Source organism: Hirundo rustica, chromosome 6, assembly GCF_015227805.2.
Source record: "Hirundo rustica isolate bHirRus1 chromosome 6, bHirRus1.pri.v3, whole genome shotgun sequence".
NCBI lineage: Eukaryota > Metazoa > Chordata > Aves > Passeriformes > Hirundinidae > Hirundo > Hirundo rustica.
In genome coordinates, this window is record NC_053455.1 from 17,509,219 (window position 1) to 17,531,694 (window position 22,476).

The 22,476-nt window shown below is 39.1% G+C and overlaps 1 protein-coding gene across 10 annotated transcripts in view; it reads left to right on the forward strand.

Annotated features, from left to right (window-relative positions):
- FOXN3 (forkhead box N3) overlaps positions 1-22,328 on the forward strand; it is a 216,629-nt gene extending 194,301 nt beyond the window's left edge. For 7 of the 10 annotated variants that reach the window (XM_040066834.2, XM_040066832.2, XM_040066830.2 and 4 more), the window contains 3 exons: positions 4,091-4,199; positions 12,233-12,256; positions 14,896-22,328. In XM_040066834.2, coding sequence (XP_039922768.1) covers positions 4,091-4,199; positions 12,233-12,256; positions 14,896-15,445 — 683 coding nt within the window. In that variant the 3' untranslated portion in view covers positions 15,446-22,328. The remainder of the gene's footprint in view (positions 1-4,090; positions 4,200-12,232; positions 12,257-14,895) is intronic. The other 3 variants (XM_040066836.2, XM_040066837.2, XM_040066840.2) reach the window with 1 other exon arrangement.
- Positions 22,329-22,476: the final 148 nt, after the last annotated feature.

The window sequence follows — 22,476 nt, forward strand, 5'->3', positions numbered from 1 at the left end:
AAAGTTGAAAGGTGAATAATGATTTTGTTGTTTTAGACTCTCTGTGTTTCACTGGGAACATTTTGTGAAAAAGGAAACCTTCATCAAAGAGATGCACAGGTCTTCTTGCATTGTTTTCTTGAGCTGAGTTTCTCAAACATAAACGGCTTTCAGCACTTGTACAGAAAAGGTGTAAATTACATTTCACACTTCTGCCTAGGAATTGGGAACCTGTAATCTGCCTGTACTGTTGGTTAAAGAAGCATTAGAAGAGAGGGGTTAGAACTGTAAGGTGTTAGTCCAGATTGGCACTAATTGATGATATGGCTTGGAGTAAATTATCTTACCTCCACACCTAGCATCTTCAATCTAAAATATAAATATCTCATGTCAAAGTATGGGTTTGAAACATAATTAAATCTTTTAAGGTGTAAATGTATCTTTGGAATAAAAGCACCGCACAATTTCCAGTAAATAATCCACAACCTTTCAAAAGCACCAAGATGTAGAAATAATTCCTTGAATACAAGTAGCTGCCATACCAGGGTACCAGGGACAGTGTAATAGCAGTTTATATACATAATCTTTTTAAAATTAAGTAATAAATGTTATTTTTTTCAAGGATCAGTTTTGATGCCTTAAATGCTGTTAGTAGAGAAGATGAGCAAGAAAGCTCATTCTTACCATGGCACACTGGTAATGTGGATAACTAGAAATTAATACCTTTTGCTGTTGAATTATTTTAATCCTGCTTTTCATTTTAGGTTTAGAGTGCTATGGAAGCTGATTTACCTGCAAGTTGGGGTGTTGGGGTTTTTTTTCTATTGTTTCTATATATTTCCTGAAAGGATACACCACATAGTCCAGTGCCCTTCTTCAGTGATCCCTTGCATACAGCTTTTCTGTCTGTCTGTCTGAGTGATGTGCTGGTTTTGCTGAATCATAATTCATAGAGTCCGAGCAAACAAAACCAAAAATCAGTAGCAATAACAAGCTGAAATAGTTGTTGAATTCTGAGTGATGATTTCATTATACAAAGCTGTGATGTATTTTGGAGAAAAGTTAGAATCGCAGAATCGTGGTTAGGGCCTCGTCTGGCCTGAACGGTCTTATGGAAGCCTTTCAGTGAGTCTGAGCCTTTTCATGGCGCAGACTGGCCATGACTGAAGTGAATTCCACAGGCAGGACAGGAGACCGAGTTGTCTCTTAGGGGTTATTTTCATAAGACAGCAAACTTTGTGTTTTCTTTTTTTACAAACATTCGTTACTTCTTGAAGGGAATATGTGGAGTGTGCATGCGTGTATTGACATAGGAATGTTTTAAATGTGAAGTTTTTGAAGAGAATATTTCCTGGATAGCACTCTGTGACTTACAAACCGCCAAGGGTCAAGGGTATAATGAAGGATGCGTTCCAGTGGGGGTGTTAATGTATAGAAATCATAACTTGTGAGACTTGGCAGTGTATTTGATATAGATATAGGTATAGATACATACACAGGAATGCAGGGCAAAAAGGAAACTCAGAAGAGATAAGGAAAGACAAGAGAGAAAATGCTCAATTTTTGAGAATTGGTGAGGAAGCAAACAAGATGTTCTATAGAAGCAATGGGAGTTGTCAATAAGGGAGAGAGTAGGAGAAGAAAAAGGATAAAGTAAGCATCAGTTAACTCTGCCAGCAGACCAGGATAATTAGGTAACTGTGGAAAGAAGAGTTTGAGCATCAAGGAGCCTGTTGCTCTCTTTTTTGCAGTAGCACTTGAAGTATGTTTGCTTTGAAATTCTACAGTGTATATTCAGACAGTATCCATCGCTAACTGACATTCTGTGCATATGCATAAATGTTTCATTTCAGTATAAAACTATGGTTTGTATCATAGTGAAGAGAAAATTCCCAGATCTTTCTCAGTCAAAAGTCCTAGTTCCTTTCTTTTGATGGGTCTTTGTACACATAGAGAAACCATACCGTGTAATGCAGTATGAAATCTCTTAAAAGTTTGTTGGAATAACAATGTCCATTGGAAATTATGTCTTTTTATTGATCGTTCGGTATTCAGCACGTTTATCTGTTGCTTTGAATTGACCTGTTAGCTTTGCATTTTAGGTTAGCCATATCCTTGAGCAGACTTTTTTCATGAGATTGGTGTTTCAACCATCTCAAGGTCATGCTGTTAAAAGAAATACAATAGGAAATTCAGGTTTTTGAATTTTAATAGATAATGTTCCTCTACAGTATCTACAAACCAGAGTATTGGAGCAGTGAAAGCCTTACAGTGTCCCCTGAGTGAAAGAGGTTTGATCGATTCCTCATAAACTAGCAATGAAGGAAAAAGTGTATAGAGTAGTGAGGTATAAATAGCAAAATGCAATTTTAAAATTATTCTGGTCATTGAAAGCTGACCCAAGTTGTTATAAACTAGGTTCTGTAATTTTAGCCATTTGAGGCTGTACTTAAGCACCTAAATATAGCTGACCTGTTCTTCAGAGGTGCTCAAAAGCAAGTGGGTGTAACACAGTGACAGGATTTGATCGGGGAAGTGATGTGCTCTCACAAGCAGGAGAAAGAAGATTATTTTCCCAGAACTAATCTGTACGGTCTGGAGTGAAATAAGGTGAGCATCAGGACAGCAGGAAGGGAGGTGTCGATTGGTCTGATGTTTATGGGAAATTGAAGTGTACCTCAGCAGCTTACAGCTAACATACTTCTGAGCCTATACTCCTCTGCCTCAGAATACACTAGTATTTTTGGGGTGTGAGTCTTTGAATTTGGGCATGTAAAGTGTGTATGTTGATTCTGAATAATTTTTCTAGTCTCTGTTTAATTTGTTTAAAAATTAATTCTGTGGGTGTATATAAAGTGATACAGTTTACATTTATCTTACATGTGTTAATATAATATATGTATGCTTCAAAATAATATAAAAAGAGTAAAGATCATCATTCTCTTTCTGGACGTTCCCTGTGAGGGGAAGTTATTGAATGAATGATGACTTATAGTAAATAGAATGTGTGTGAACTGGCTGGCTGTGGATATTAAAGAAGCAAGTTCAGGGGGAGGCTGTAGCAAGGTTACTGTTCCAGCCTGAAGGGACATAATAGCAGTGCAAATAAAAGTCATTACCTGTAAGAAGGTCCCTGGTAAGGGCCTAGAATAAGAACTGTGTTCGGTAGTCCTGCATCTCACAGTGGAGGAGGAAAATCCTGAGACTTGCTAAGGACACTCTTGCTTTGGTGGCGCCTGCGTAGTGCTTCTCTGCCACTTGTTCAACTCTCTGCCCTGGGCTGAACAGTGTACAGAAACATGCCTGGGTAGAAAACAAGCACTCAGTTGCAGCTTAAAATCTTGTTGGTCAGAGCTGCAGTTTTTGATGTAGAGCTGAGTTGAATGGCCCAGTAAAATGTCTTGTCTGTAGTGATCAGGACCTACGAGTTTGGTGTCAGTGCCATCAGCACGTGTTGGGTGAGGGAGGGGCTGTGACCCGGCCGCGTGCGGGAGGCACAGGACTGCTGCCAGGCTTCGTGGCAGGGTCATCAATGGCTTGGAGACGGCATAATCAGTGCCATGGAGATGATGCCTTTTTAGCCTCTTCTCTTTCTCTTCCTGGTAAATACATATTTGTAGTTATTATTTTGTTTTGCAGAGATGGGGGGCCAAGATATTGCGGCTCAGAAAGTAAACTGGGATGATAAAAAGCTGTCAGCTCTGATCTTGCGCTGAAGTATTTGTGTTCTGTTTTTCTGTAAGGGGTCATTGTTTCTTTCTGTAGCTACATCTGTGCTCATAGTTGGTTTTGACTCTAAGCACATGCATTCGCAGCAGAACAGCAATTACAAAATAAAAGTGATTCATTTGTACAAGGAATGATCTGCAGCAACTAGGTCAGGCAGTGGCTCTGGCAAGCCATGTTATCATGGTTTGCCATGAAAATAGCATTGGAAATAGAATGGCACTCAGAAGACTTGAGGCTGAGATGTCCAAGGTAAGCAGTGTACTGCACGAGCCTCCCTTAATGGTTTTTCAGTACATTGAAAAGCTTAAGTTCCACATTTTCCTGTGTTTTTCTAGCTTTTCCTTTAGAAGAAAAAACATTCTATGTTTTGTTTTGTTTTTAGTTCCTCCGGGAGTGATACAGAATGGAGCTCGAGTACTGAGCAGAGGAATATTTCCTGGAGCCAGGCCATTGCCAATCAACCCTATAGGGAGCATGGCTGTCGCAGTAAGGTAAGAGTGGATCACTGTGGGATCTGTGTGAAATAATTTAGTATTTTGCAGAAAATGTAAAAGCATAGGTAAGCTCTGGTAAACACGTATTTTGCTGCTTGCCAGTGCTTCTGAGGTTCTGAATGAAATAAAACTGCCCCCTTAAATTCTTGGAGTATCGTCCTTTGCAAGATAGTCATGGCATATCTGTTGCGCAGTGGTTTATGTAAAGCAGTTTTATTTTCTCTAGCAAATTGCAGGCAGTTTGTGGCGAGAACCTCCTATAGTGGCCTGTTTTTCTAAGTGCAAATGCTCTTTCCTGCTTCTCTCTTCTTTTCCTTTTCTTAAAGACTTTTTTCCCTGGATTAAATACCAGAGAGAAGAGTATCAATAATATTAAAGCAAATTCTGAAAGCTATTTGAACATATAGCTGTCATTTTGTTATTGACTTAGATCTTTGTGAGGCAGTTTCTTTCACTACCGTTTTATTTCAAGGTTATACTGAAACATTCAAGGGTAAAATGTTCAAGATACTCAACTATCAGGAAGCAGGGCAGTAAGAGACATCTAGTGATGGCAGTAGGAACTGTGGTTCAGCGGTTTGTTTTGCTTAAAGTAGTGCTGGTTTATTGGTGGAAGAAAAATTTGCCTTGGGTGTAGCTCCATTTTCAGTCAGTCACAGCAGAGATTAATTTGGTCAAGTGTACTGCCAGTGCCCTCCTCTTTCAGAACTCTCAGTATCTGCAAAAGCTATTTCAGCTCAGGCAGTATTGGGTATTCTGGGTGGGGTTTCATAATTAGTGCTGACCTCACTTTACTGCGCTCTTCCAACTACACTCTCTTTTCTCAGGAAAGGGCTGCAAGGCAGTGAAATAAAATATCTTGGTAGATCTTATTCCACTGCTGTTTACATGGGTTTTTTTTATTTTTTATCCCTTTCCAGAATCAGTGTCTAGCGCTTTGAGTGGAGTATTTCCATCCAGTAAATGAAGAGAAAGACAGAGAGAGCCTGTGACATTCATGTACTCTGGATGCTTAAAATGCATAGAGGGGAGGACACTAATTGGAATAAAATCCATATTTTTTGACGAGCAAGTTCTTCAGCTGTTTTTCCCATTCGCTACACTGAAGGGATGCAACCCCAAGGGTCATCCTCCAGAATTCTGCAGAGTTCCTCTCCATCTCTCTTTACCATAGCTTGGCCTTGCTAGCAGCAGGGGTCAGCTCTCTTCATCAGCTTTGCCACTGGCTTTACCCAGGACTTGTATTCTGCTCCAGTGGGAATTGCAGAGCCGTGGGACTACTGGATCATTAATTATACATCATTTTTATAAGGTTCTCAAGCTAAATGGAGAACATAGCGGTCTCAATATTCTCTCTAGAATTTGCCTGTATTTCCTGCTTAGGCTCTGTTTCATAATCAGAATTGACTCACGGAGGACATAGAACTGTTTTATTTCCAGGCCACCTGAAAGCTTACTTCTGTGCTGGGCTTCCTCAAATTGCTGTGCTGTAAAGCTGTATATAGTTAAATTTTATACATTTTCAGAGGACTGTTTCTCTTGATTTTTTTTCCCAGCAGGTAGAGTGTCGTGGGCTTTCCCCGACATTCAGGTGGTTTTAGAGTCTTTTTGCCCTCTGCAAAGCTCTGTGCTAAACGGATGAAAGAGACAGAGTCTTCAAGTTCTGATTTTTCAAGATTGCATGCTTCGTTTATTTCTCTTATCTTACAATTTTCTCAGTGCCCAACAAAGATGTTTGCAGCTGCCTGGACATCTGACTACTCCTGCCCGCCCAGGGCTGTCCTTATCTTTTATACTAATTGCTACGTATTCTTTATTTATTATTTCTCACCAATGCCTATTACTAATACTAAACAGGTCATTTCTACCTTGACCTAATCCCCATTAAACTACTTTGTGCCAACGTCACTGCCGAAATGGAGTGAGGGAAGAAGAAAGAAGAAGTTGGAGACAATGCCCCAAATCCTCCATCTTGCCCCCATTCACTTCAATGCTAGAAACCTAAATTTACTGTTTTTTCACCCTGTGATATACTAAACTACAATCTTTCATACTCTTGTGGCCTGCAACCCCTCTCGCAGTGCAGGAAGCCTTTCCCATGGACTGAGATCAAAGCCAGTGTCTCTCTGAGCTCTGGGCTGGGGTCCCAGACCCCCCTGCCCAGGTCCCTGACCCTCCATGGCAGCCAAAGGAATGCCCTGGACTCCAACAGCAGAGAACAAGATCTTTACCGGTTACCTGTTAATGTACAGATGGGAAATAAGGGATTTTACCCATCCCTTGCTTATGTTCTTTTTGCTCTGTCTCACAGAAAAGCATTTATAATTAGTTAATGCAGTCATTTCTAATTCTTTTTGTTCTCTTCTCCAGCCTTAGGCAGTATTAGAAATAGCTTGCTATGAATATACTCCTGGTGTGCATAATGTCTGCTCATATTTAAAATCTCCTGCAATATCCCCTAATTCTTGAGAGGCAGAAGGAGACACAGACAAGAGGCTTTGAAAGCTTTTGAGAAGTTAGGGGACTCTCTTTAACAGAGTGAGTTCAGCAGGCAGTTTTGTCATGTTTCCCTCAGGGATAATGTGATTCAGAATTTCTTTAGGAAGAAGATGAATCTGGATTCACAGTGTCTCTTAGAACAGAATCTGGTCCTCTTTAAACTGAATACCTCTGTTATCAGTTCCTGATAAACAGTTAAAATGACGCTGTTTCTTGGTGCCAACCCCTCTCCTCAGATACACAACACTAAATAAGACCTGTCATGTTGAGCTTTCATGGCATCTCATGAGAATAACTTCTGCTTATAATGTGCAGCAGGGAAAATTTACCACAGCATCCATGCAGCCTTCTTTTGCAATTTAAGAGTAGGTGGGCTGCTCAGATTGAGCTGTCATTCCTGCACAGAGGACAGTGGTTCAGCCAGGCTGGCAGGGGATGTTTTCAGACCTGTTAAGGTGCAGAAAGGTTGATTTTCCCCACTGTTTTTTACCATGAGGGAGGTCTGGGCAGCCATGGGAGGTGGTGCAGTCTCCTGTTAAGTTTTCTGCTGAAACTGTGTGCCTCTGCCTATATATTGAGAACCCAGATAGCTTATTTCTAAGACTTTTTAAATCAAATGTCTGTTTTCTTGAGGAGTGTTCCTTTGGTGCTGTAAATGAAGTGCCTAAAGCCACCTGAAGAAGGTAGTTTTCATCACTCTCATAGGGGACCATTAGCATTTTCTTGGTAGCTGATAGTTGCATAATAAATGAAACCTCTTTACTGTTTTTCTTTAGTTACCATATGTAGGCATCGCAGGTTCTTCTGTAAGATGCTGTCTTCTGTTGGCATTTCCTTGCTGTCTGATCTGTTTATTTCATTTTGTGTCTTATTTCCTCAATATCTTAATGGTCTGTGGTTTAGTTGTCCCCCAAGCTGGTGCAAATAACTTGCAGTATGTTTTCCTGTTGTGCAGGGCCATTAGTGCCAAAACACTGTAACAAAAAGTTTGGTCTTGGGTTAAATTTGGAGTTGTAAGTAGGTGGGGTGTTTTGACTAATCTGTTACTCAGAAAGGAGGCCAAAACTATAGCATTGGACCTAGAAGCTGAAATCTGATTTCTGATGTGTTAACTCTCATCAGTAGAAAAGTTTACTGTGCTTTTCATCTTCGACAGTGACTGAATGCATTGGCATATTTTGTTCGTGCACAAGGTGTTGCTCTTCCCTTGTAATTACATGTATTAACTTTATATTTTATATATAAAATAAGGTACAGTTGAATTAATTGGGTTAAAAAACCCTCCTGAAAATTGTTTAGCAAACATGACTTTCCATGAATAAAGAATTGCAGTTGAGGAAATCATCATTATTTTGTAGTGCATTTGGCTTAAATTGCACAAATAGGCCCTTCATTCCAAACTAATCTACAAATGGAAAGGCATCCCACACTATTTTTACTTTGAAAATCATTCTCTGGTGTTAAATCTCCACAACAGAGCATAATTGGATGTGTTTTGACAGTAGCTTTTTATTTACTTTATTCACACCACTTTTAGCTTGTTTACCATCTATATTTTCCATGTTGTGGCTGGCAAGTCTAAGACCCACCCAAAAACAGCAGGGAAAAATAACGCTTCAAAGCTGCACAGCATGTAGCATGTCTCTAGCATGAGATCCATCATATTTTGGGGATATTTTTGGCAGACCTTATCCCTAAATAGTTCCCTGAGAGAATCTAAAAGCAAATGCAGTGATAGTCTGGATATGTAGAAAAGAAAATACTGACTGACAGAGGTATTCAATGAAAGCAGGCGAAGCTGGTAGTTCCTTACCATGCAGTAAGGAGTTGGTTGTGAAAGTGAGCTCCTGCTCTTCCTATCATCATCCACTGGAAAATATCTTTTAAATGTTTTCCTAGGAGGACTTCTGTGTTGCTTTGGTAGGGACAGTATCTATCAAAGTGGCCAGTGCATGTGACATTCACGTGTCTTGGCAAGGTGCATGAAGCTCTTGCCATATATAATCACCTTCCACAGGAGTTTCAGCTGTTACATCCGCCCTTGGGAAGAGCACAAGCTTGATCTAACATTTGAGGTTATGGAATGTCAGTTTCACCATGGTATTTGTGATTTTCTCCAGTTATCCATAGTGTCTGGGTGGTTTGTGACTGTGTCCAAGTCCTGCTGCTGTGCAGTAGAACTACTGAGCCTAAGCCTCTCACCTGCCTAATGTGGACAGATCCACTGAGGTGAGGTGGATGGAAATTCACCCCACAGAGAATCTTACCAGCTGTTTAGCATAGGCCTTGTAATTTGGTTCAGGTTATTTTGCAGATGTTTTACAAAATAACCTTGGTAATTTTTTTAAAGTAACTTTTTTATATGCTACATATGCCTAGGTAATAAGTTTTGGTACTGTTTGTTAGAAATACCTTGGGGTTTAAATTACCACAGGTTAAAAATAAAAGTTAATGGGAAATTACATGGGTTTTTTTTCCCATTTTACCCAATTCTTCTTCACCAAACATATGTAGTTTCTCTGTCCTGGTTTTGGCTGGAGCTCATTTTCTTCATAGTAGCCAGTACAGAGCTGTGTGTTGGCTTTAGTATGAGAATAATGCTGATGGTTTTAGTTGCTGAGCAGAACTTGTCCCGAGTCAGGGACTTTTCGGTTTCCCATGCTCCACCAGCAAGCAGGTGCACAGGAAGCTGAGAGGAGCAGGGGCAGGGCAGGTGAGCTGAACTGGCCAAAGTGATATTCCATACCACAGAACATAAACTGGGAGAGTTGGCAGGGAGGAGCTGATCACTCCTGAGGAATGGGTTGAGTTGGGAGCAGTTGTGTTGCACATCCCTTATCGTTCTTGTGTTTTATTCCCCTTTTTGTTACCTCTCTTTTAATCATCTTCATTGTCACTGTTGTTACTGAATTTGTTATTATTTACTTTATTTCAAAGTGTTCTTATTTCAACTCATGGTTACCTTTTTCCAGTTCTCCCAACCCCACCTGCAGTAAGGAAGAGCAAGCAGCTGCATGGGACATAGTTGCTGGCTGGGCATAAACACAGACATTCTCAAGGAATTTCACAATTACCTGTAAATTGCAAACAGGCTTCCCAAGGAACTTCTCTCAGTAAAAAAAAATATTCCTAATCAAGTTTCCAAGATAATTTTTTTCTTCTTCATGGGAAAATCAAGTGCACGTGCACTGGCAGAGCTACAGCTCTTCCTAGATTTTGAGGAATTAAAAAAAAAAAAAAAAAAATCAACAAAAAACCATCAGAAAAATGACAAAACACCCCAAAATGCAACACTAACAAACCTCACCTACTTCATCATGAGTAGATTTTAAAATACCCATTCTTCTGCTATTAATGCCACAGTTCCTTATGCATCTCCTGATCACTGGGGCATGAGAAGCATGAGTTTTTTGCTTAACCTTATCTGAAGATGGAAAATGGTTATTTAGGATTATTTGCACTTTAAAATTATAGGGCAATTACTAGATTATTCCTTGGGCATAGCTTTTATTATTGTGACTTTATTTCTCATGCTGGCTTTATTTTTGCTTCTGTTTTCCTCCCTTGAAGCAGCCATTCAAGCAGTGATTAAATAAAACAAACATAAGAAGTATGTGCAGAGTAGATGCCGAAGCATAAGTAGAATTATTATCATTCATTTACATTATGTGTGAATTATTATTTTTGCTTAGATAAAGGAATTGGTAGGTATTTCCTTTCATAAATTCTTAACAGTATCTTCGTAGTGCTTACCACTGGTGTGATCAGCTTAACAACCCCCAGATCAACCCTGTTGCATTGCATTCCCCTCCCCACCTGTAACAGGCAGGATGAGTTATCCTTGGGAGCTGAAGGAATCCTTTAGTAACTAAAGGACAATAATGCTGACTGACTTGATTATTCTTTCTTTGCAAAATGCACAGGGCTCCATTTGTCTTAATTTCAGATCTGCTGCTGATACTGATGGCAGTTCATTAATTTTATTTACTGTGGTCCTTTGCATACAATTTTTCTCTGAAGTACCTTTGTAAGAGCTTCTGTCACTGCTGTAAGGAACTCACTTAACTCAGTAACCCTTGACAGAATCTCATTGTAGAGCAAGTGAGCACCACCTACTTTTCATATGCTTGCTCATCCTTCTGTCTGCTGCTCTGTAATGTTTTTAAGAAGCAGTTCAACTAGCTCTAGCCAAAAGTTTTGACTGTCCTGAATTTCCCTTTGAATTTGTTTTGTTTGTTTGTTTGTTGGTTGTTTTTTTTAAGCCAGGAATGTGTCAAAATCTACAAACCCAGCTTACCTGTACTGTTTTCTTTGTATCTTCTAACTGTGTGTTTCCAGTTACATACAAAAACTGTCAACCATGGGTACACAGTATCTGTCATCCAGAAGGATCAGAGGTAGATTAAGGTGATATTTAAACTCCAAATAGGTTTGCTTTGTTCATCAAAGGAATATACCTGTCTCAAGTGTGAATAGCAGTAAGTATTTTTCAGCAGAACTTTTGCCATTTTGCAAACAGAATGTGATTGCCTCTTTCTTTCAAGCTAGCAGAGAAATCTAGGGTATGCCTGTACTTCGTAAAATGACAGACTTACTTTTGTCTCCTCCTGAGGAAGACCTTTTTGAAAGGCAGAGGCACTAACACTGTGCAAAGGACATTATTTCCTCTAACTTGAGACCCAGCTGCTGTGAGTCACGTCTGGCTTCTGATGACATTGGTAGCAGAATTCCTGTCTGTTAACAGTGGGAATGAAGTCAGACTTTCAGAAGTCCAAACTTACATTTGCACTGCTTGAGGATTGTATCATTGTTTTACAAGCAAATGGAAATATTCTAAAAAGAATCTGTGCACACATTGCTTTAGGCTCAGATCCCTCAAGCAAGATAGTTCATGTCAGTAGGATGAAAAGCTCTAGAGACTGTCCCATCGACTTTCCTGAAAGAGCAAGCCACTGCTTTAAAACATTAAAATATGTTAGCTTCTGGAAATTTTGAAATAAAGTTCTGAACAAAAATGGGGGGGGGGGAAATACTCAACATCAGAGCAAGCACTTGTTAATCTACTGTTGTTTCAGTAACAAAGTGAGAGTTACAACCAGAACTGTGAACAAAAATAGATTGAGCTAGCTGAAATCTGTGTCCTGAAACCCCGGGGAGCTCTGTCCACTGATGGTCTAGATTGAACTAAGTAGATCACAGATTCATTTTGTAATGAATATATGATTGTATAAGCACAGTGTAGAACTTGAGAATGTCTCAGGAGCATGTGTGGAATATGAATTGTTTAGATATTAGTTCATTCAACTCTTACTAGTAAATCTACTAATATCAGTTCTAAGTAATTCATCTAATGTTTGAGCTATTGCATATTAAGATACAGTTCAGATTAATTTACTTTCAGGGTACATGACTTTTGATGTTGTGAATATCCTAAAGCACTCCTCCTGTATAACTTTTTACTTTTCTGCAAATACCCTTTGCTAATTCTCTCCTTGACCTGCTTTCTCTTCCTTTTGTATTTCCTCAAGCAGAACTGGTTGGAAATCTTTCAAAATGTAAGTGAAACCCAAAGATTTTTCTGAGATGTAAATGCTATCCATTTCCTGACCAGTTCCGGCATAGAAGCCTTTCTTCTGAAGTATATTGGTATTTCCTTTTCTCCCCCTCCATTTTTTTTTTCTTCTTTTTTTAGCTATTCCTTTTTTGCACCTCTTTGTGAACTTCTGTTTTTCTTTACCAGCATCTCTGTTTGCAGGCACTCACTGTGGGACGCTAACCCCATAGTAGACCCTCCTCTGGGATGTCCCTCTGTACTCCCTGGGCATTTCCTTCTATTTTTATGCTGATTTGGAGGAATTGGGATGTGGAGTAAGTCCCATGGGCAGAGCTTTTGAATCCAAATTACAGCCCCTTTATGTAAAGGCAACACTAGAGACTCAAGAGCAGGGCAAGTGAGGGATATTTCTTTGGCACGTGGTTGCACTGCCTGATGGAGCTGTGGCTTTCCTTTTATTGACAGTCTCTCAGTACAAACTAACAAGAGTAGATCTAAATAGCGTAAAAATGGGCATCTTGGTTTAAATCACAACCATTAGAAGCCTTGTTCACTTGCAGTCAGTAGGAATCTCATTTGAGTTCCCACCTATTCTGTCCTGTATTTGTTTCCTTGGAACAAGAATTGATTGTTACTTTTTAATGGAAAATTAGTAGTGTGATTTTTAGTGAGCCATATTGCTCTGACTTTTAGCTGCCTAGTAAAATCAAGTAACTTCAATTTTATGCTAATTTATGATAATTTTTAACATCTTTAAATGTAAATTTACCCTAAAAATTAAGAATCTGTCACTTAAAATGCATCACATGCTTCCTTGTAATGGCTGATCTTAAGGAGCTGGTTATAAATTCACCTTATAACTAGCTTAGTATGGATGATTTCTTCTTCTAAGCATTTGGCATCCTCTAATGACAACCCCTGCAGTTGCAAGCCATCACAGAGTAAATGCAGCTGGCTTGCTGCACAATCATGAATGACATTGCACTTAGTTATTAATAATTGAAGAAGCTTTGTGTATTCCTTCTGGGTTCTATATGGAATTTATGGATCATACATCTACTCAGAAATCTAGGTGAAAGTAATTTTGTTGAGCAAAAGAGGTTGGCAAGAGGATTTCTTTGCTAATAAGTGTACCTTCTATTCTATACATTTCTTTGAAAGCACTGTAAATAACATTTGGAATGACTAATGAATTTGCTGCCTTCTAGCATTGTCCTGTCACTGGTTCATAAATGCAAGAGGGTTCCTTATCTCAGTGAGCTCTTGCAGACAAGGGCATTTAGATGAACAGGAACTGTGGAATTACATACCGCTCTTATTTTTCCCACCTTTCAACCTTACCTTTCAGAAATGAGTAATACTCTGCTGTTTCTTGTGTCAGGAAACCATATATGAGGTCCACGGCCTGAAACCTAAAGTACTTTCCCATTTTTTAAAGTAGAAGGGCAGTAATACTCTGGACTTGCCACTGTGCCATTCCTCTTAAGAAACGTCTATGTTCAGTGTGTATGCATTTAAGAAAGGGGGTTAATCCAACACTGCCCCAAGTGTGCAAAAGCACTGCGATAGTAGCACAAAGATGGCAAGAGTAGGCTCTAAATCAGGTTATCATGTGATGGTTTAAACAGCCGTGCCTTTTTGTTGGATTTTTTTAAACTGAGGTTCAAGGCTGGCAAACTGGCAGGTGGCAGTGATGATGGCTTTACTCAGTGATGAGCATTGTATTCTTCTCCTTTTCAGCAGAAGTTAAACATTGCACAGAATCAGTGCCTTCTTTAATAGTATCGTAAGCATCGTATTCTGTTTTTTTAAAGTCAGTGGCAATACTCTAATATTTTTCACTCCAGAAAAAAAACCTGTTAGTTTTTAAATATATCATGCTGCAGTATTCCCACTGCACAGGGTGCCATAAAACCAAAGGAGGAAATGACAGCTTCTAGAGCAAATCCAGATTTATGTTTCTACTGCTTGTTTTTGAACACAATCTAATATTTTCTTGGCAGCTAGCGGCTTAAGATTGTGTTGCTTTTAAGGTTATTTATTAACCGATCAGAATCAGAACTGTGGCTGGATCTGGTTGCTCCTTTTTTTGGGAAGAGTCCTAAATAGAAGTTGTGCTACTTCCAGGCGAAACATCTCCTGCACTTGGAATGCAAGTTGGAATTAGAGTCGGAAAGTGTCTTTCAGAGGACGCAAGGAATTGCCCCAGAAAGCTAGTGTCTCTTCCCCATGTTTTTGGTAGTATCACTTTTTATGAAAAAGATGAGGGGCTATTTATGCAACTTAGCAGAGTTTATTTACCCAGTAGATAAAATAATATTGGGAGTTTTTCTTTTTAATTTTTGGAAGTGTAAACTATTAATTGAAATTTAAAAAAATACTGTTTACACATCATTTACTTGTAACCATCCCCTACTTGTTCCTGCTTCTTGTGCTGTGTTGCATCTTCTGGCTTGTTTCGTTTGTCAAGTCCAATCCACGAGCAATTAGGCTTTGAAACCAGCTTGCATGGACATTACTTCGATAGTCATAGTTTCAGATTGTAATTTCAGTTTATCTGTCAGTTGGCTTTATCATCTTTTGCTTTGAAGTAGGATCATATCTGTGTGGCTTCTAAACTGCTTGGATTTGTTTTTACAGGAATGGAATAACAAACTGCCGGATGCGGACGGAAAGCGAACAGTCCGGTGGCTCTCCAGTTGTTAGCGGTGACCCAAAGGAGGATCACAACTACAGCAGTGCCAAATCTTCCAACCACAGGAGCACATCACCTGCTAGTGACTCCGTTTCCTCTTCCTCTGCTGATGACCAGTATGAATTTGCAACTAAAGGTAGCCAAGACAGCAGTGAAGGAAGTGAAGTTAGCTTCCAGAGCCATGAGAGCCATAGCGAAACAGAAGAGGAGGACAAAAAGCAAAGTCGGAAGGAGACCAAGGATTCTTTAGCTGACAGTGGATATGCATCCCAGCACAAGAAAAGGCAACATTTAATGAAGGCAAAAAAAGTACCGAGTGACACACTGCCTCTTAAAAAGAGACGTACAGAAAAGCCCCCTGAGAGTGACGATGAGGAGATGAAAGAAGCAGCAGGATCACTCCTGCATTTAGCAGGAATTCGATCCTGTTTGAACAACATCACCAATCGGACGGCAAAGGGGCAGAAAGAGCAAAAGGAAACCACAAAAAATTAGAACAAATCAATGATTTGTTTGAACTTACAAAGTTTTGTTTCAGCACGTCAGGTGAAATCTAATGATTTGTGGCAATATCAGCAATTTTTTCCTTTTTTGTTTTTCTTCTATTTCTTTTTGTTTTGTTTCTTTGGGTTTTGGTTTTTTTGTTCTTTTTTTTCTTTTTTTTTTTTTTGACCCTTAAGATTTTTATTTTTAAAGGAGATTGAAGCCATAGAACTCATACTGACACTCAGCTAATTTACAAAAGCTTTTCATTACCTGAAGACAAAAAGTTAACAAAAAAGAAAGCCAGAATCGCCAATGTTTTCTCCAGCTTGTCAAAAATGCACGGTTGAATACGCAGTGATATCAACATTAATGTGATGGGAGTAAAATTGGGCACTTGGAAATCCCTCTTATAGTAGAAGAGCTGTGCATAATTTAGTATTCATTCAGGCCTGGCCCTTAATTTTTTAATGGCCTTACAATTGGGTTAGAAGTGAATGTGAATAAAGAGATCTGTGGGAAAGAGGAGGCGCGTACTTCTCAACCAAGAACTGTTTAGTGGCACTTGGAGATGTTGTGCCATACAAGTCTTCAGACAGCCACTAGTGGCAACTGTGCGAGCAGTAATGCACTTCGGGTGTGTCACGTATTCTATGTGGCTCAGAATGTGAAGGCTGATAACTCTTAAGTTTGAGGAAATTTAAACAATGTATGCAATGGGTTTCAGTGAAATAATGAAATGGGAAGGGGGTGACTGTTAGTAGCATCGTTAACCATTGAATTCTGTCTTCTGTATTAAATTGAAAGAATATTCAAAAAGCCATAAGCCTGAAGATTGGCACTGCGTGCAAAAAATAATAGTAATAGGGAAAAACAAACTATGTCTTCTAAGTGAAAAGTAATCAAGTCTAAGAAATTACAGTAGATACCATGTACATCAGAATCTTTCTCTGTGGATCACATCCTTGATCTACAGGGGAAACAAAGCTACAAAACCTGCCATTAGTAGTATTCTGTATTTAAAAATAGAGGGAAAGCTATTGGTGAACAGTAAAATTCAGAAGTTCAACAAAAGAGCTCCTACACTGCTCTCAGAAATGAGTGTGCAGTGACCATCAGTCAGGATTCATCTGTGCAAAAACGACGACAAATTTCCAGATTCAACCAGCATAGCCAGCAGAAGAAATTTGATCCACATTGCATGGATTCTTTAGGGAAAGGGGGAAAACAAAAAGCAAACAATTTTTTTTATTCAAAGATGACAAAGTTCTTGTAAGGTAAATAATGTATTTAGCATGAAGCATGAATTATTTTCATATAAATATAGAAAATAGAGAAAAAGGCTATGCCTCTAATTTTTAAAGCCCTTAGGCTTAGAGTTTGTTTTTGGGGGTTTTATTTTTTTGTTTTGTTTTTGTTTTGGTTCTTTTTTGTTGTTGTTGTTGGGGTTTTTTTGAAGCAGGTGTTTAAGGTTTAACCTTCTTCAGGGACAAACACTGACTGTTGGGGAACTTACTCTGCAATATTAAAAAATAAAATCTTCATGCTCTGGTAGGGCTTGGATGGTTGAATTATACTGCCTTGTCTGCACATTCAGCCCCCCTCTCCCTACTTCTGTTTAAAAAAAGAAAAAAAAAAAAAAGAAAAAAGTAAAAGTGTGTCTTTTCTTCGTCTGTACATGTGTAACATGACGCAATAATCTGAGGGCAAATTTAGTAGTGAGTGTGTATGACAGAATCAAGAGAATAATGGGAGGTTAATTGAGAAAAACTCTCTGATTTGATTCAGGAATAAGTAGACAAGAAAACAGCTTTGCTAATTTGCCATGAAAAATTGAAGTTAGTTTAAGAGCCTTATGGAGGTGTCCAGATAAAAACCAGTGTTACAGAGAGTGTGATTCAGGTACAGTGCTACTCTCCTGGTAGGGATGACTGTGAGACTGAAAATCACTACAGCAGAGAGAAGCTGTGAAATAAACAAAACAGTCTCTCTCACCTGGATTCTTGCATTTGGCATGAAAAAATCCAAACTTAGAATATCCTAGAGGCAAAAAGAAAATCCCAGAAACCAACCACTTAAGGGAACAAAATGGTCGGTTTCTTAAAGAGTATAGGTTTAGATTTATCACTAACAGCTGTTTCAGGCAGCGGTTTCACCAAGGTGGATGTAGTTTATGAAGAGTGAGTTAGAGAAGGGTTTGACTTCCTACTCAGTGCAGTGAGCTAAAAGTTGTATTTGGAGATGCCTGTGGTGTGTGCTCAGTTAGGAGATGGAAGGACTGAAGGACAGGCTGGTCTGGACCTGGTCCTGTTCTCTTGCAAGCGTTTTGTAAAGAAAAGGGCAGCACAGCTAAAGTGTGCCTCTCCTCCCATCTCAGCCAGCATGTCCTGGGATCCAGGAGCTGCTTGACAGCTGCCAGAGCTCAGCGCAGCTGCCAGCTTTGGAAATAACGAAGGAGAGAGCCATGGATAGTGTGAGAAACAGCCTCGTTCCTCTCAGTTTGCAGGGGCTGATGCATGCAGGGTTGATTCCCGGCATTAGTTGAGTCAGGAGTACATAGATACTAACTTTCGTTGGCTGCCTGCAGCCCTTTAGATGATGTTGGGGAAAACAGGAAGGACCAGTCCCTTGGCCAGGTAGCACAGAGATGAATGAGCCATAACATTTCCCTTGTCTGATCAGACTGGGATAATCTGCTTCTTCCCAGGTCCATGCGCTCTACAGCCAAAGTCTGTAGGCAGTGAACCACACAACCCTGTACAAGAGAACTTGGTCTTCGTCTTTTACGGACTTTTGGGAGAGTCATTTGAAATAGAAGATACTGCAGTATCACTTTGCCACCACCTTTCCTCATTGATGCATAGTTGTATCAGCTCGGTAGTGGCTTAATATTCACCAAAACAGCACTGAGAAATCTAGTGGCAGAAAATATAAACCATGGCTCAGCCATCTCTGTCCTCCAGGGAAAGCAACGTGTTTGTGTGCCAGTGGCCAGATTCTGTCCACCACGCTAATTCCAGAGCAACTTCTCTGATTGCAGTGTGTCAGTGCAAACGAGATCAGTATCTGCTGAACAAGTACCATTCATTAATGTGGACTCTTGGTGGCTAAATATATAATTACCACTAGTATTACTCATCTTAGAAAACAGTCATTTTGCATAAATACCTAATTAGGCAGGTTATCTTTATACAGATATATAGATATAGATATAGATATGTAACACCTATCTAAGACTTCAACAAGTCCTCTATATACTTGCTGGTAAACCTAAAATGTTGGCAAGCATGTATTTTCATATAAAATTTGTTTCTCCAAGTCTGATCGGCTAGGAAGGTATTCTTGGGTAGGCTTTTATGAAGTTATATTCAGGAACCAGCAGTTTGGGCTGCCGTCAATGGATTATTTCTGGTGTTTAAAAACAACTTGTCCTTATTGATGCTTACTCTGACTGTTGATGAGAAGTACATAATTTGGATTGTATGAAGTATTTAGGAGTCACCTTTTAAACCATATTTGTGCCTGGCTGACAATGGCAACTTTGTCAGAACTGGTTCTACTCCATCAGAGAAGTTCTCTTTTTTTGTGTAAGAACTGAAATTGATTTGTTTTCCAAGAAATACGATGTCAGCTTTTAATCGAGTTGTCTTTACGTCAACTGAATGATGTCAAAACGGACTGGTAATTGCACTGTATTACAAACTCTCTCACTTGCCAGATAGGAGGTGGTTTGGTTTTGCTTGTTTGCTTTCCTTCTAAGCCATTTTGGGGTGAGAAGTTGTCAAATCTCTAACTTTCCCTTCTTCTCACTCTAAGTATTGCCAAATTAACGTTTCTCCAAGACAGGTGGGGCGAGGTCAGCAAGTGTCAAGTAGCAAGTTTCACATAGGCGTGAATTGTAAGGGTTGCTGGACTTCATGGCGAGCTCCTTTGGAATATGCCTTTTGCAGCAAGAAGCTCTTGCAGGCCAGAGCTAATGCCATAAGCAGATTTCACCAGCATCTCCAGGGAGGTGAAATCTGCTGATCGTGCTTGCATTTTGCAAGCAGTTCGATGTTCTACTGCATTTTGGTGCAGATTCTGCTTGCATTTAAAAATACAAGCACAGGTCTTGAACAGCTTAAATGTATCACCCCATAGCTGTTTCTGAAAGCAGTCTGCTTCTGATCTTCTCCTGGCAAAAACTGGCAGTAGTTCTACAAAGATCACAGGGCTTTACAGCTGAAAAGCCACATGTGGGAGCAAGGAGGTTTGTCCTGCAGGAGCAGAGAACTGTCCTGAGACTCTTCTCTCCAGCAGTTGAGTTTTCTGGTTCCTCTCCTACCTTAATGGGAGAAGGGAATCCCAGGAGGTGCAATGGCTCCCAGTGTTCAGCTGAATTACTGTCTACCTGTGGAAAAGATACAGAAAAAAGCTGGAGGCTGCATTCTTCACTGGAGTGAGGTAGAAATATGTCAACATACTTTAGCAGAGAATGAAATCCTAAATTGTACACCAAATGGCACCATGGATAAAATTACCAAAACAACACTTTGTCCTGGTTTTGTAGTAGTGGTAATTTGTTTTCACTGAGATTTTGGCTCCCATCCCAATCCATCTAAAGATGTAGATCATAGAATCATAAACTATGCTGAGTTGGAAGGGACCCATCTGACTCATGGCCCTGCACAGGACACCCCAAGAATCACACAGTGGGTCTGAGAGTGCACAATCTGAGGTTTTCTAGAACTTGAAGGTGTCTCGTCTCCTTTGCAGTCAGTGGAGCTAGAGACACCCAAGTGCTCCTGGAAGCCTTTACCATTTCACTATTATTGTTATTACCATTTTTGCTTTTATCCAAGCCTAGGCATTTTTGAAAGCATTACTCTCCTGTGCTCCAGGATCAGAATAAAACTACTGAGAAAATGCATTTCCAATGCAATTTACTTCACTTCCTGGAGAATGCAAACCCAGCTCCTTTGGGCACATCACTACTGCCTGAATAGCTCATTGGCATATTTTATAGGAAATATTTTGAAACATTTCTTAACTTTGCCACCAAAAGAGCATTTGAACCATACATCCTCCTGATTGTAACAGAGTATCAGTGTTGACCGTCTGACCAGTTAAGTTTTAGTCGTGTTCTTCACAGCCCTCCAGTAATATATCAAACACTGTTATGCACATAATGCAGCACTGTGATCTAATTTAAATAATACTTTTTTATTATTTATACTACTCTATGTAATATACATCAACACTTTGCTATATAACCTAAGTGATAACCCTCTTCTTAGTTACCTGCCAAACTCTGAATTTCTGTTTGATTTATATTGCAATTAGCACAGTTACCAAGTTGTAATGATGTCTCTTTTCCTTCGAAATGGGATGTGTAAGTCAAACTATACATTTTGTGTGTTTCTGTTTTGAGATGAAGTTTATAAGGATTTACACACAACATTCGGTGTTCTGTATAAATCTGCATACATTTGTAAATTCATCTGTTAATCCCCTTTTATTTAGAAAGTATTAATTGATGGTGGTTTATTAGGAATTTTTATTTTTGCATTTTTATTTTTAGTACTGGTTATTCTTGAATTAAGCAGAGACTTGTCAGCTGGGTTGCTTTATCTTTGATCATGTACATGACCTTATAATTCTTCCACAGTTCAGCAAACAAGTACTAGCTTCACTGACCAAAAAAAAAAAAAAAGTCTCAACCTAATGTGTCTATGGTGCTGTATTTTGCTGGTATACGTTTAAAACCAGAAATTATTTAAAGGTCACTTTTGAGTTGTTCTAATGAGTAACCTTTTCTGGTTTGGGGAGTTTGGGTTTTGTTTTAGCATTGAAAACAAGTTATATTTATCTGAAGATAAAATGGTTTTTCTACTGTATCACATTTCCTTTTGCAAAGAGGTGAATAACGGCCTGATGTAACATCCTTTCACAATCAGTGGAAGGGGGTTTTCTTTTTTTTTTTTTTTATTTTCAGTAGATTTCGTGAGGCTTTGGATCAGGCCAGCAATTACAGGAGTTCATCATCTGAGGGTTTAAGGGATAAATGACAACTTGTGCTGGCCTTTAGTGCTAGAAGGGATTTTACTGAATTCTAAAACTACATGCTGGACTCTGGAATAGCTGACAATCTAGAAATGGGAATCTTTTTCATTTGTTTACTCTGGCCTGAAATCCCAAGACCTTCTTTTTTGTTTTGTTTTGTTTTTTGTTTGGATGACATTGAACTTGAAAACACTTTTAAGTTACTAGAGCATTGTACATTTCCTGGGTATGTGTGTGGGACAGCAATTGAAAGTCATACCTGTATCTGATAACCAGTTCCATGCCTGCATCATTCACACTCACTACTTAAAACTGCCATGATGTAAAATGTTGGGGGGGGAATGATTTGTGTGTGTATGAAAAGCATTATGAACTTGTACATTTTTTTATACTCTGATCTGTAATTTCTGAAGTATTTTGTTTTACAGAAAAAGTGATAAAGCAATCAAAAGACCAAGAGATTTAGTATCAATGCTTAAGGGTCACAAGACCTTAACTGGCCAATAAGTTAATTTAGTACAGTGATAAGCCAATTTTTTTTCCTGTACTTGGCGTCTGAAACTGCCAATTTCATCAATATTAAAATACAAACTGTGACGGGGAATGAACAGTGATGTTAAGTTGTATTTGTGTTTACCTAAATGAGCAGTCCGAAGGCAAGTGCAATCAGCTGATCTTTAGGAAGTATGAAATTGTTGATTTAGAGGCATACTTGCATTTTACATTTTCTTGATGTGTAATCATGTTGCCAAAGACAAACTATTTCATCAATTATTATTGTAAATAACACTTTCCCAAAACCTACCATAAAGTTTCTGTGATGTATTGTCTTCCAGTTGCAATAAAAATTACTGAGTTGCATCAATTGAACAATTGTATTTGTGTGAATATTAGTTTCGGAGTATGCCCACAGATTAAGACATAACAACAGTGGTTGTTTTGTTTGGTTTTTTTTTAACAAATTAATTCCTTCATTGGTAAGTAGTTCTGGCCCTTGTGGG